The 15,337-nt window shown below is 48.9% G+C and overlaps 1 protein-coding gene across 1 annotated transcript in view; it reads right to left on the bottom strand.

Moving 5' to 3' along the window:
* Positions 1-57: 57 nt before the first annotated feature.
* Positions 58-15,337, bottom strand: part of LOC105696709 (single Ig IL-1-related receptor) — a 71,143-nt gene continuing 55,863 nt past the window's right edge. Inside the window, exons 4-7 of the mRNA XM_012419404.2 lie at positions 6,660-6,793; positions 5,942-6,106; positions 4,434-4,571; positions 58-3,938 (exon numbers count right to left, since the gene is read on the bottom strand). Of these exons, the coding sequence (XP_012274827.1) occupies positions 3,484-3,938; positions 4,434-4,571; positions 5,942-6,106; positions 6,660-6,793 (892 nt within the window). The 3' untranslated portion in view covers positions 58-3,483. The remainder of the gene's footprint in view (positions 3,939-4,433; positions 4,572-5,941; positions 6,107-6,659; positions 6,794-15,337) is intronic.

Raw genomic sequence — 15,337 nt, 5'->3', positions numbered from 1 at the left:
ATCATTCCTGTCCTTAGAGAACTACAACGACAGTGGTTAAACTGTGAGATTCGCTAGTGCATCGCCATCTTTCTTTATTGTACAATTTCGACGCAGCGGTGTTTACAGCGGTCCCGTTATCGTTAACTGCTAGTAAAAAAGAGAGGGTGGAAAATGGTACGAACGTAGGATATCCCCCGGGAGTCGGAGATACACCCGGGGTACTCCTCGAAATGATCGCGATCCCCACCTTGCCTCGTTAAGTGTCCTGCAAAACGGCTGCGACGGCCTTAAAGGAAATGGTTACGTCTTTACGTCTAACGTCAAACGTTTCCTTGTAACGAGAGGAGGAGGAAAGGTTTTACATGCCCGAACGACTTGGTTAGGAACTCTGTGCAGTGGCGGACATGAATGCCTCCCCTGATGATACGACATTGCCTGTGCAAGATTGGGAGGGCATTGATGTCTCCCAGTGCACACTGTATTGGCAATTCCTATCGAGGGGAATTAACGTTTCCTCTCCGCGGTAGAGACGAAAAAAAAAAGGGGGAAAAAAATGCAAGAAACAGTACGTCGAGTAAATGACTGGATTTACTTGAGGGGACGGGTAAAAACGACGGGGCAATCTTCATTCCGAGGGGGGAATCCTTGATCCGATCGCGCGACGAGAGAAAATAAAAAAAGCCTTCGCTTCGTTCCTCGATTCTGAAATTCTCCTCGAATCGTCGATCGGGAGGGATTCTTCATTATTTTTTTCTTTTTCTTTTTGTTCACCTTATGTATACGCTAAAACTATTTACTCTGCTTACCCAGCTCGCAATAACTGCTTGTCGCAAAAAAGATAACCCAAGCATATCCTCGCGAGACGAGTACACTAGTGTGTCGTAATACTGACAGTAAAGAGATTACAGTAACGTTAAAATTAAGCTCACTGTATAACTCCGGCTGAAATGGCTAAATTACGGTTACGCTTACGGGTGTAATTACAGGCTACGGTTACAAGTAGTAGTTATGGTAGGCATACTCTAGGTATAGTAAGTAGGGTCAGAAATGCGTCCTTTCCGCGAATCATGCGCTAAAGGGGAGGTAAATGGTCGGACGTGTAAACGAGGTGGATTTTCACCGTCACGATGAAATGCGATTTCTCTCGCTTTTTTAAAAATGTCTAAAATTTCTGAAATTTCCCCGGCTAAAAGGAGACCGGATTAAAACGTTAAAATGTAGACATCTCGGAAAGGACGCGTCCCTGCGTGGAAATAATGCAGATCTCTCGAGGAGTGACGCTCGTGGGGCCTTGGTCGGTTTACCGTTGTTATGGTTTTAAGAAGATGACAAAAAAAGAAAGAAAATCCCGCTGTACACGTTGCCTAAATCCTACGCGGTTAAAACCAACCAGAAAACGAGTATCGCGACGAAAATGCGATAATTCGAGTCCTAGATTAAAATACAAACTCGCCATTTCCAGGCGCGAAGCGACACTTATGTGTGATTTTTCCTTGAGAACGTTTTCTATATATTCATATATATATATGTAAAAAAAGAAGTAAAAATAATAATTACTCATCGTGGGAAATGAAACGTTACCGCCGTGGGTCATACGACGACGTGGACGATAAAATACTTTCAGCAGTTGTAAAAGAAACTATACAAGTCGCGGTTAATGTCTTACATCGAACACCGCGTTCGGCAGCATTAAGAGCAATTTGGACGGTAAAAAAGGGATGATCGGTCGGTAGAATGATTATAAAAAGGAAAAGAGAGGGAGAGATGGGGAGAAATAACGTTCTAACGTGCAAGAGAACACCGCGCGCAGAGCCAAGACGCGCGGCGAAAGGCCTTTTCACTTCTCTTGGGGCTTTTAACATAAATAATAGGGCTAGCTAAATAAATAAGGATAACTACACGATGCTCCCAATATATACAGAAGAACGACTGCGAGAAGTGCGGCGGTACCTTGGGGAAGGGAAATGCAACCCTGGAGGCGCGCTTTCCCCTCCGCCGAAGAGACACAGCACGACGAGAAGGAAGACTTTAGTTTTTCTCGTTATTTCGGTACAATCGGAGATTAGCGATGGCTACAATGGCCCGGGGGTTGTACGTCAAGGTGTACCCAACGGCATTTCAAAGCCGACAAACTGACGTACCGATCGCTCACGAATCGGTATTCCTTAATTGCCGGTGGCGGGGTTTACGTTGATTAGATTCGCAGGCGCGATTAGACTTTACAGCGGTGATCGATCCGTTAAGGATATGGCATCTTAGGGGTCAATTGTTCATGAAACTTTTCACCGAATAGGGTGCACCAATTTGTTTGAAATTTTACCACACGAATAAGGAGACCCTGAGGTAGGTCCTGGAGCTCGCGAAATGTCATTTGTTATTAAAATCGTTGAAAATAGGTATAAAGAAATTATCTTAAAATCGAGATTTCATGGGTTTCAGGACCTCCCTTAGCGCCTCCATATTCACATTGTCAAGTCTGAGACGATTCGGTACACCCAATTCGGAGGAAAGTATCGTAAGCGATACCTCTTTGACGCCACTTTCACATCGCCTTAACGATCGGGCGGTACCTCCTCATTTTTGTAGAAAAAAGATGAAGGGTACACGGAATTATCGGGACGATCCAGAGGGCGAACAACGAGAAGCGCGAGTTCGGTGCGCAATGTCGAGCCTTTCGTTGTCTCCGAGGGTATCCGAGAACCGTCAGGCCGGGAAAAATCGATGGGTCCCGAATTCGCGGCAAAAGGCGTCTAATTATGAGATCCCTAACATTTCCAGACATTTACAGGGAAGAGAGGACCCCGTGGGAACGATTATTCCCAGGCACAAGGACCGGGAGGTGCACTTCTGCGAGCCAGGACGAACGCTATGGTGCAGGGTGAATCGTACGCCTCGACGAAAGTGACTACAATTATTACAAGGACTATACATCGTTGCGCTCGTCCTGGCTAGGAAAAGCTTGCTCCTTGCGCGTCGCAATAATCGTTACCACGGGATCCTCGAGTTCGAACTTTCCAGTCTACTGCCTCGTCGTTCAGGTTCGCCCTAATTTGACTGGTGGACAATTTGACGGAAACGTCGAACGTCAAGCCAAGAGAGGAACGGGAGGTGAACCTTCGCGCGAGAGGTCGGAAATCCAAGGATACGCATTTACAAAGATCCCTATAAGTCACTAGGGACTCCTCTTGAACGATACTCCTCCCTCGTGCGCGAACGCGAATCCCTATCGAGGCTTAATTATCGACGTCGCCGTAATTATCGGCATTCGCCTTTAACGGTGACTCGGTAGTCGTCAAAGAGTAAGGACTACCATCCGAGGTGAGGTCCCTGGAGCGAGAACTACGAGGTCTTGAGGACCCCGAGGACCTCCCCAAACTTCTCTAGGGAACCCTGCCATCCCAAAATGTCCTTAAACACCTGCAAAAGGTGTGTCTTCGTCGTCGGAGCGCCTTCGTTTCCCAGGACTCGGTCCTGCGTCCGGACCAGGACGAGGTCCTGCGTCTAGACCAGGACCTCCAGGCTCTCCCTTGAGCGGGCCTTCTGCTGGCCGGACTTGCCGTTGGCCTGGACTATCATGGCTACCGATTGACACCCTCCGTCAGATCCTGTCGGTCTCACGGCCGGCATGGCCAGTCTCAGCTTGTACCAGAACTTGTAGCCTCCGACTCCTGTCCCTCCGCCCTCGTCCCAGCGCAGGATCTTGACGCGATCCTGGCCCGATCCCGCGGCTGCCCCGTCGTTCACCGTCACCCTTCCCGAGGACTTGGCCATTGTCGTCGTCGCCGAGTGCGGCAGCTCCTTCAGGGCGACCAGGATCGTCCTCGTCGAGAGGGAGGCTAGCTGCTTCAAGACCGCAGCCACCCCTGCGTCGTTCCAGACGTTCCCCAGGGACGCGGGACTCAGCACCACCAGGACTCTCCTTGCCGAGGAGGAGTGCGGCCCGATTTCCAGGCCCCCTGGAAAGAGACATCACATTTATCCATAATTAAATAATAACTGTAAATTTATATTTAACCTTACAGTAAAAGAAAATAATTGAAATCCAAGGTAACCACGTGGATTGGGAGTTTCCTCGAGGAGGGACGTCAAGCGAGGGGTCTGCCGCTTCCGCCTGAAATTTCCGGTTCCGGTCGCGGGTCTCGAAATTACGTCGGTGCCTGTTTATCGGCGTAATCCGATTGGGGGAGCCGACGAGGCCTGGATAAAGAGAGGAACTCGGGACCCCGGCGAGGAGGAAACTTCAGGATTCGATTTGCCGGAAACTGGGCTGCGATTTCCCGCTCTCTAAGGATTCCCTCCCCCGTCCTTTCTCTCTCCCGAAGGAGTTCCCGGTTATACGCGTGCGGCTTCCTCTCGTGATGCACTTATTCTCCCGCTCGGCCTCGAGGGAATTTACTACCGCCTCGAGAGCACGAGGGCTCCTTTCAATTTTTATATTCAACGAGACTCACAATTCTGATGCAGGTGAGACAGCTCCAGGGCGGTGCACTTGTATCGGTGCCTCGACTCCAAGGTGGGAATCAGGATGCCCACCACCAGGTTCGAGTCCTTCTCGTGGTAACACACCAGCGCGTCGCAGTCCTTGCCGTCTGGAAGTCAGACATCTATTCGTCAATTATACAGAAAAATGTGTCTCCTCTCAGGAAAAGCCGAGAAAAAGCTAAAAGAAAAAAAAAGAAGAAGACGAAGAAGTCATCGAGGTCGCCCGAGAGGCGCTGCGCCATTCTGCCTGAGGATTCGAGAGAGAAAAAAAAAGGGAAAAAAAATACTAAACCACAATGAAAGACATTCAAAATACATTTGCAAGTCGGACAAATCGGAGGCGCGATTTCGCTGATCCTCGACTTCCTGCCGGGTCCCAGGCTCGGAATTGTATTCGGTCGGCCACCGCGTCTGGATTTTCGCTTTTTCCGCCCACGTGGCGAGAAATCACGTTCCCTGTCGTGCCTCGGTTACAAGGGACTGCTATCGGGTGTCCGGTGAATCGAGTTACAGGTATGGTTGCAAACTAATCGACGGCCCAGGTGACACGAAGACTCCCCTTACGAGGGACCCTGGCGTTCTCTCCGGAAATTCAATTACGCCGCGTCGGGGCGCCTTCTGGGACGAATGGGATCTAATGGGATCGAACGGGATCGAATGGGATCGAACGGGATCGACTGGTCCCGATTCGGCGAACCTGCCGGGAGGTAAAGTCCCTTTTGTAGCGAAGGAGCTCTCCTCGTTACGTGTCGGCTCGTTAGTCGCGATCCCTCGGCGTAGATCGGACTGTCGATGCCGATCCCTGCCTCTTTACGCCTCGGAATGCGTCCCTCGGGAGCACACCCTCGGGAAACAATGGACGGCCAGGTGAGAATTGAAAATCCGCCGGTAGCTCGATAATTCCATGCAAAAACGCGGGACTCGCCGCGCCCTGGGGCCGACCCCTGGCGCGACGAGAGGATGTCTCGGGGTCTGAATGTCTGAATGTCTGGGATGTCTCGACATCGGGATGTCTGAACGTCCCGACGTAAGTGTGGGTCTGCATCCCGATGAGTCGAGATGTTAAATCGCCGATACGTCCGACTCGCGGATTTTCCGCCTGCTTTGTTCGTAGATCCTCGGCCTACTGGTTGGCGGATAAATCTCCATCGATCAGTTTGGAATTTCGATTAGCGACGAGTAGAATGGATATCCTGGCGTTGATCTTGAATGTTGGCCTGGGAAAAGGGGTAAGGCCGTGAAATCAAGAGCCATCGATAGGAGTGTCCTTTTTTCTTCTTGGTCCTTTTGTTCCTTTTTTATTCTTTTTTTTTATTCTTTTTTATTCTTTTTTTATTCTTTTTTTACTCTTTTTTTATCCAGACGTCCTTCCGGCAGGAATTGTCTCCGCAGTGGCGCTCTCGGGCGACTCGGTCGGAAAAGAGGAAGCGCAAAGTAAGCGCGAAGAGGAAGGATATGTCAAGGAGCCAATAATTACCATTTTCCTCGAGAGGAGCAAACCTGTCCCGACAAAGAAGTGCCATAGGGAGCCAGCATCGGGCGTAAAACGCAGCCGCGGAAAACACCAGGACGACCACCAGAACGGCCAGGAGGAGGGACTTCCTCCAGGATCCGTTTTGCAGTCCCAACACGAACTGGGGCTCTGAAAAAAAAAAAGAAAAAGGGAATTAGAATCGATTATCTGTACCTCAATAGCAGACCTAGCCGCTGATAATTATACCAAATCGATATCAACCTCGATCTGAGATTAAAAACGGAGGTCCTATCAAGGACTAGACTCCAGGTATGAATTTAATTCCGGCCGCCTTACCTGAATATCCTGAAGGTGTAAAGAGTAATTAACACCTGCTCGGAGTCGCGTAAGAATGAAAAATGAAACGAAGTGAGGAATACGGGAAAAGTGCCCCTCTTCTACGGGGGTTTACTTTCCCCGGGATGAATAAATAACGGGGAATTGCATTTAAAGTCCACCGAGCCGTTGAAAGGTTAATTAAAACGAGGGAAGAGGAAGAGACTGCTCGGAGTAATTCCCGTTAACGGTAATTATACCGCGGGGAAACCGTACCTCGAGAAAGCGAGGCATCTTTAGAGGCGGACTGGACCGTGCTCTGTCCTCAGGGAGAAGAAGGGAAAAAAAAACGGGAAAAAAGAAAATATTTTACAGCGACTCGATGGAAATTGGAGCGAAGGGTTACCTTGGCGATAAATGTGAGCAGGCAGCGTTATTTCCTCGTCGACGCCGTTGCTAACCTCGCACTTGTACTCCCCGTAATCCTCGAGAGCGATGTCCTCGATTTCCAAGTAGGATCCGATGATGTGCTCGTCTTCCCTAGGGACATAAAATGGAACCAGGCTGGTAAGAACTCGAAATCCAGAGGGGGGAAATTTAGGAGACGGGTTTACTGCGAGTCTGGGACAAATTAGACTCGTCCTCCAGGATTTCGAGAGGGGACGGACAGGATTTCCATCCTAAAAGCTCCAGTTACCCCTAGATTGCCATCGCGATTCTTAAAAATCATACCGCCTGCGGAGCTATTTTTAATATTCTTAATATCCTTAATATTCTCCTTTTAATATGCCCTTTTACCGGAATTCCGATTTTCCGAGGATAACGCGGATCCGACTTTTAATCCGCGAGATTTCACCTCGACGCCGTAAGCCGGAGGGTGCATCACGTTTTTAATTTTACAGGGGGACTGCTGGATCCACCCTCGGATCCCTGCATCTTATATGCAGGGAGATTGTAGCTGCGAGGGAGGAATAATATGGAAATTCGGAGCAGTCGCCGGCGCTGTACTAAATGGCCGGCATTACGGTGTACGTACACGGACGTCGCATCCCGGTAATAAAGTTACCCGACAAAGCCCCGCAAGACTGGTGGATAATTCCGTAAACTGCCCCCAATCGAGTAAGCTGATTAATTTCGGGGAGTTCAGCCGAACCGAGCCCCCGAGGCAAGGGGTTGATCCCTCCTCCCTTATCCATAACAAATTTTATAACGAATTAATGTATACCCTAGGAACTGCAAGAAATAAGGTGATTTTTTTTTTAATTAATCCCCATTTGATGATAATGCCCCAGGCCTGGATATCAAATTTAATAAACAAATTTTATAACGAATTAATGCATACCCTAGGTACTGCAAGAAATAAGGTGATTTTTTTTTAATTAATCCCCATTTGATGATAATGCCCCAGGCCTCGATATCAATTTCGGAGAAGAGTAAGGGGTGCGTCTCGATACCTCGATGTTCGATCAAATTGGAGAGAGGGTCCACACTTTGGGGACACTTTTTCGCCATTTAAACCACGTCGCACGGCATCTCCTCCCCGGGGGCGAAGCTGCACCCCGAGGGCTGGAACCGCTCGTTACCTCGAAATTGCCGTTTAGAGTTTACCTTCGTTTTGTTCCGCTCGTTACCGAGCCTCGCGGCGGGCTGCACGTGCATAATATTAAATATTATTCCGCGAGGATCGACGCGCCACGGCGAGAATTTACGAGTCGAGGGGCGGCCGATTTCTTCGACTCTTCAACGGGGTCGAAGAGGTGAACCACGAAGAGCCTTACAAGAGGCCCGAATAATTCGCGAAACCACTCGAGATAAAGTCATAAATACAGCGCGAGTGCACCCTTATCGAACGCCGGCTGGTCGGTCTCGGTTTCTCCTCCGGAAGCGACTATTTTCCTTTCCGGAAACGGCCATCTGGAGTCGCTTCGAACTTCTCGGACGGCCTCCACCTTGCCCTGGACGTCCCAATTAAGACCACGCCGGCGTCGGCAGGAAACTTTCGCGATGGCTTGGTTATATCGGGTTCCCCATTATCGGAGAATATGTATAGATATATATGTATATACCCGTGTGTATATAAATATATATGCCATCGACCATCGAGTCGACTCTTGCGCCCGGAGCGCTCGAGCGGTACCAAAATGGCGGCCGAAGAGCAGCCGCTCTTTGAGCGGCTTTAACACCGACTCGGATGCGATTTGTACTCGGTCGACCGGAATCGCGGAGAATTCCTCGATGCGAACCGATGAAGAAACCAGCGGACGAGGATCCGAAGGAATTCTCGACCGGGAAACGATGAGCGAGTTGGGAAATCAGTGGAACCCGAAGAGGGAGGAATAAATGGTACTTGGGGCTCCGAGAGGTGGATCTCGATATTCCTTCGATGTTTTCTTCCTATTCTCTATACGACCAGGTGGAATTATTTTCAAATTGGCTCTTTCTCCGCTTTTTCTTCGGGTTTACGGGTGTAAGGACCGTGGGACCAGGAACTGGGAACGAAGTAGGATGTCGAGATATGTCATCGGGAGGTCCTTTGAGGTTTCCGGCCCGGAGGTGGATGGACCCCAGGAGTGGCCAGATAAGGTAGGGTCGCCATCTTGGAGAACGAAAGTCACGCGATGACCGCCCTATCGCGATCGAGAAAAAGCCACGAGATGAACGCAGGGGATAAACCGTGCGTGATGAATCGCCGGATGCTGAAGAGCGGTCCTCGGAATTTGACCGCGGAAGGTAAAGGCGTCTCCTTTTCACGTTTTATTCCCCCTTTTTCAGAAATTTCTCCCGAAATTTCCGCTCCTACCGGAGCGCAGGGACGACGTCGAGTCGGATGGACGGCTTGCAAAGGGCCGCTCAAAGCGGAGACATTAACGCTCTGTGTCCCATTATTGGCAATATCTCTCGGATCAAAACGAAATAATCCCGCCGACAGGGCCGTTAAACGGAATATATTTGCCGCGACGTCACTTTATTTGACGCTTCATTGTGCCCGAACGGCCGACTCGACTTTTAGCGCTTATAAAGCCCGCCGGGGACGCCATCGCCATTTTACAATGCTTTTTACCGAGGACAAACAGCCGATATACGCAGTTCTCGGGTCAAATCGGACAATTTGGCCGCGTCGAAATACCCATCGCTTCAAATATTTCCTGCTTCGATCATTTATTTCCCGTCCGATTCCGATCGAGTGCTCCTCGGCTCGGAGAGAGTAGTCGACCATCGAGGTAAATCACGCAATCGGGAAATCAATTTTCAATCTAAAATCCCTGAAATCGTCTAAAATAATAATTATTCGTCAATTAAAGGGTATCGTATACCGAATACTTTGAAACTTTACAACGTGAACAGGGAGACTATAAGGAAGGTCCCGAAACTCACGAAATTTCAATTCTTTTCTAATTTGTTTATAGGCATTTTAAAAATACTTTATAAAGAATGAAATTTCACGAGTTTCAGGACCTACCTTAGGATCTCCGTATTCACGTTTTAAAGTATGAAAGGATTTGAGACATCCAGTTCTTAGAAAAGTTTTATGAACAATTGAGCTTTCGAATGCCGCTTTCAGATCCCCTTAATAAATCTGGGAAAATTCATGGGACTACGGTGTTACTTTTCAGGTGTTTTTTTTTTTTTTCTTGCAGCAGATTTGTGGGATTGTTAGGGGGAATTTCAGGTAGACACGTGTTCCGTGACATTAGTCGGGGTGTAATTTCTAACTTGGGTCGAGGTTGCGTCACTGAATTAGTAAGCAGTAATTAAGCGATCACCGGAGGCCATTAATCTCTGGGTTCCAAACAGGATCACACGGCTCGGTCTCCCCCTCTAGAAATTAGCAATCAGAGCCGGTAATCCGGGATATTAGCGGACACGGGGCTCCGATTTGATAGTCCTCGTCGGTCACGATAACCAGATCGTCCCGAACTTTATCAATCACCGTGATACGAGCCAGGAAGAGTCCGGAATGGAATCGAGCCCTCGACTAATTAATACTCTCGCCGAGGTTCGCTCAAAGGCGACTTTTCGTCCCCCTCGTCGAACAGGTGGCAGGTGCAGGTGCATCGGTGCAAATTAGCCTGACACCGAACCTGCAAATAACACGAGCAGCGTAAAACCTGCACGGGAATTAATTACGCGGACCAAGAAGTTCTCTCCTGCGAGGCGAAGTTAATTTACCGGAGGTGAAAAGTTGAGCTCCAGGGCGCAATAAGAATTTCCTTATTCATGGCGGCGTTGCGCCCCCCTCGGAAAATTATCCCCTGCAGGGGGGCGGAATCCAACATCTTGAGGGAAGTCTTTTCCCTCGGGAATTGACATCCCCCAGGACTTTGGGATCCTTTCAGGACTCTTACCTAGGTGGGAATTCGCCTCAGGAATTAAACTGCTGATTTGTCCCTTGGAGAAATTTCCTATGCTTTAAATTAAGAAAATTAATCTGGGCGCGAGAGTGTCTCTTAAAATCGGGAATGAGCGAGGGTATGTTTTTTGTTTATTTTTTTTTTGGGAGAGAGAGAAAAATTGTAGAGGGTCGCCGGGGCCCAAAATAAAGGCTTTGGGAATCGTGGAAGAAGAAACGAAGCGACTCTTCTCGAAGGAGGCCCGAAGAAGATTCTCTCGCGACAGGGCGATGCCGAGTTTCATGGCCGAGCCGAGTTATTAGCCTTACCGCGAACGCCAATGACCGTCGGGACTTTTCTAGGGAATCCATTTCTCTCCCGTTGCGCTATTCCTCCCGGGATCGGGGAAGAATGAAGATCCTGACCGCCGAGAAGGAGTCAGCCTCCGCGCCGGCGAGAGTTACCGGTGCTCTTCCAGGAATACCCGAGTAGAGCTCGTCCTTACAAGATGCTTCTCGAATGAAGATGTTTCCACCGCCCTCGAGATTCCCCCAAACTCGTCCTAGTGACTTCTGCCTCGCGGGAAGAGATAAAAAAGAGATCTGCATTTCTTTTCTCCGTTCCCCCCTCGCTTCCCTAGAGCTATGAAATACGAAATTTCAGAGTTTTCGCAAATGTCCCTATAAAAGTATTGCAGAAATCCGAAATTTCCTGGGTGTCAGGACCTTCCTTATAGCCAGAACATATTCCCCTCGTAAAGTTTCAAATTCAATTTCTTTCACGGCCAATTTCAAGTCACCTTAACACATTCGCGACCGGTAGATTTTTTCCGTTTCAAATACTGAGTACCGGGGAAAATAATGAAATTCTGAAATTAGTTGCCGCAAACTTGTATCGTGTGTCGTTATGGACGTGATTCACGTCAGCGGTAATCAGGAATAGAATTTAAAATGGCGTGAATTAACGTCGGCAGTCGCGAATGTGTTAAGGTGTACAGTAGTTAGATGACACCTGAAAAAAGTCCTATCTCCTGCGAGACCCTCGGTAATTCGAAAGTTCCGAATTTTCTAGGGAACACGAAATGTCTATCTCCGTTGAATCCATTTCCAGTGGTCGTCGGAAAAAATGGAGAAGAACCTCGGCGAGCACCGTTAACGGCACGGAGGGAAATTCCTGGGCACTTGACTCGGCAAGAAGTACGAAGTATCGGTGTTATCGGCCCCCGGTAATAACTATTAACGCCTCTCTTCCTGGCTCACCTCGGCCATCGGCACTCTTTCCGATAGTTTACGCCGAAGCCTCCGAATGGCCCCTTTCTGGGGAATAATGGATAACATTACGCGACTGCTCCGAACCGGCCGCCAAGGCAATAAACGATCAATTTATTCTCGCTTCCAGAATAAAAAAGTCTCCATGTCCCCCCGGAAAGAATTCAGAAGTCCCATAGAAGCCAAGAGAGACGCATATAGGAAGGCTATTATGTGTAAAATAAAGAAAGACTGCAGCTCGATACATATCGCCATAAGATTAAAAAACATGGAGAGATGGTTACAGCGCCGCCATCCGTTGGCTTAACGTACTAATTATCGCGCATCGAAGGTCCGTATCCTTCTGGGCTTCTATAGGGACTTCTGAATTCTTTTCCCCCAGCCTTAGAAAAAGCAACGAAGGTGAGATATCTCGGTGATAATTCTATTAAACATTTAAATAAAATCGATGACGGCTTGCGAGGCCGAGCGACGCGCGGAGTCGGGAAATCAAGATGGCGGACGGCGGGAGTTCTTTTCCAGGAGAAGGGGCGGGTCATCGGGGGAAATAAAGGAGACCTAGGATCGTCGGAATCGGGAATATTCCCGTGGGCACTATGGCGGAACATCCACGCGTCGACGAGCGGGTTATCCTGGCAGAACGGCGGCGAATTACCCTGCCATTCCCATCGCTATGTGGTGCGATTTCGGGCGATTCGGTTCGATCGGTGCAAAGGATTGGGGTGTAATAAAGTCATAGGTATACACGTGTCTACGTACATGTCGGTATATACACATGTATAAACGCTGAAGGAGGTTAGTTGGAAGCGAGACGGAGAATAATCGACAGAGGAGGTAAAGGAGAAAAGGACAAGGGAAGAGCGACAGAAAGGATTCGCTGAACCAACAAAATGTGATTTCACGGCTGACCGAGTGAAGCCTTCGGACTGCGCATTGCCGACAAAGAACGCTAACGCGTGTCCTTATCCAAGGATTCGTTTTTCACTTCGAGAAGGACCTCCCCGTGTTTTTCCTCGGCAATTTCAGGGAACAGAGAACAGGGGAATAAAGCGGTACCAAAATACGTAACCTCATTCCTGGAATGGGATGAAAAGATAATCGAAGAGAGAATTTCGACCCCGCGAATCGGTGATAACCCCGAATGATAATCGGCGACCGGGAGGCGATATCGCGAATCGATCGATCCGATTCACGACTCATTACCAGAAGTGCCGGAATCACGGAACGAGGTCGACGGACGAATTGGAGACATGCCCCGGGGTCGTGGAGCCGTCCATGTACCGATGTATGTGCTTTTGCATGGAAGGTACATATGTGCAGGACGAGTACACAAGTCGCATAGATTGGGCCGATACCAGGTAGTTACTCGAGTAAGCCGTCCATAGGACATGGACCACCCGTGTTCCTCGAATAGTCCTTCGTTGCATCTGTAACACGGGAACCAAAATGGCGGCCCGTTCTCCACTAGTCGGGTCCGAGATTAAGAGCGAAAACCGAAAATTCTACCAAAATATACGGAACAAGGAATTAAGTGAATTAAATGAAACTAATTAAATGAGATAAATTAATAAAATAAATCAAAGGAAAATCCAAGCGAACCCTATTTCCCTCCCACCCCGAGCCTCGAAAGTCGGCCGGGTTTCGCGCCAAATATGTATCCCCATGTGCATATTACGTTATATATCGTGATACCAGTCTAGACCAGGGATAAAGATACAGGGTTAGCAGTTACCACCCGAGTAAGCAGTCCGCAGAACATGGACCACCCATGTTTCTTGGCGAGCCATCGATTACATCCGCGATATCGGGACCAAAATGGCCGCCGTCTCCTTGCACCTTCGGCTACCAGTCACCACCTCGTCATCCTCGCGGAATCTCTCTCTTATCCGACTCTTTCTCTCCTTCGTATCACCCCGGTCCTGCGATGGACCGACAGGTCGCCATCAATCCGGCTCCCTTTTCTTTCGGAGAGATCCCTATCTTATCGGCGATATTAATGCCGAAGTCTCGAGCCTGGACCCGAGGGCAGCCGTAAGTCTTGACACGACTTCCGGTTCCCTGAACAATGGCTTGCATTCCCTATGCATTGCTCGTGCATCGCAACGAGCGTGCCCTGAGGTGTCCATGGTCTTGCGCGCGTCTTGCTCAACCGCCGCCATTTTGGAGAACGCCCGAATCGACCGCCACCGTAATTCAAAGTGCGATCGCAAACCTCGTTCCCCCCTCTCATTGCATAAAACCGAGGTACACCGCCGACTCTCTGTACCCTATACTTCACGCAGAGGGGAAATCGACGTTTCGACAAATCGTTCTAACGCGACGCTAATAGGCAGCTCGATTTTTTTCTTCCATACGGTAACATTCAATTGCCCAGATCGAGGGGAGCAAACGAGACGCCATTACCGACTTCGCGCAATTAAATGTATACATATAAATAAAAAGAAAAAAGAGGGCGCCTTCGCTCGGACCGATCGAGTTTTTGCGTCCTCGGGTTCACGACGTTAAAAGTCATGTACCTTAATTACAGGTGATCACCTGTACTGCCTCGTAGGTGCTCACCCTCGATCATCTCGGAGTCGATATATGTGCGATATACCTCTCGGTGAACTGATTCGCGATCGAAGGAGGATTTTTTTTCAAGGATTCATTTGTTTCGTTCCTTCTTTCAGCATCCCTCGTTTCTCTCCAGTAGGAAGATCGCTCGCAGCCTCCCTAATCCTGGAGCATAAATCTCGCTCTCTCGCTCTCTCTCTCTCTAAAAGGGCGCATCCGGTAAATCCGCGGCGCCCAGCTAATTTGGCTTTTAACGCAATCTCTAATGGGCGTATTCGCGCTATCAATAAGCGCAGCATCCGGACCACTTGGATCCTCTCGGCGTGGGGTCAAACGAATCGTGAACTCTCGTCCCCGGGGAGGATTTTCCCAGGCGGGGTTTCCGAATTTCCCTTCCGCTCCCAGAGCAGCCTTTGATAAACGCCCGTAAATAATTGCTTATTGCACGCCAGGCCAAGAACGGACCGATGCCGGAACAAAGTGGGAAAACGCCACCCGACGCTCCTCCGCGGTTTTGCCACATTTTTTCCTCCCCGGTCGGCCCTTTGTTGTCGCGCGCCGACGAGAGGCGACAAAACGAGGAATTAAACGATCGTTCCTCTTCTTTCTACCTCTTTTTGACTTTCCGGAAGTTCCGAAGGTTCCCAAACTAACGGAAATCTACGACGTCGTTAGTATAAATTATTACCCACGTGTACCAAAAAGAAAAAAAAGAATAAAAAAACACTTCATTAATTCAAAGAAAAATTAACTCTCGTCAATTTCAGTGAAATCATTATTCCTTGCACTAATAAAATATTTCTTCGGCTCAATGCATATCTTTTTTCCTTTTTTTCCTCAGAGTGGAGGCATAGCCACGAAGAAGGGGAGCACGCACAAATTCCCTCCACCTTTTATCTAATCTAGTATCTATGGTTAATATAGTATCTATG

This window comes from Orussus abietinus, unplaced genomic scaffold (assembly GCF_000612105.2).
Source record: "Orussus abietinus isolate OABI.00-Male unplaced genomic scaffold, Oabi_2.0 scaffold23, whole genome shotgun sequence".
NCBI classification, from domain to species: domain Eukaryota; kingdom Metazoa; phylum Arthropoda; class Insecta; order Hymenoptera; family Orussidae; genus Orussus; species Orussus abietinus.
Note: the sequence above shows the minus strand (reverse complement) of the source record. Positions and strands in the feature narration are given on the sequence as shown.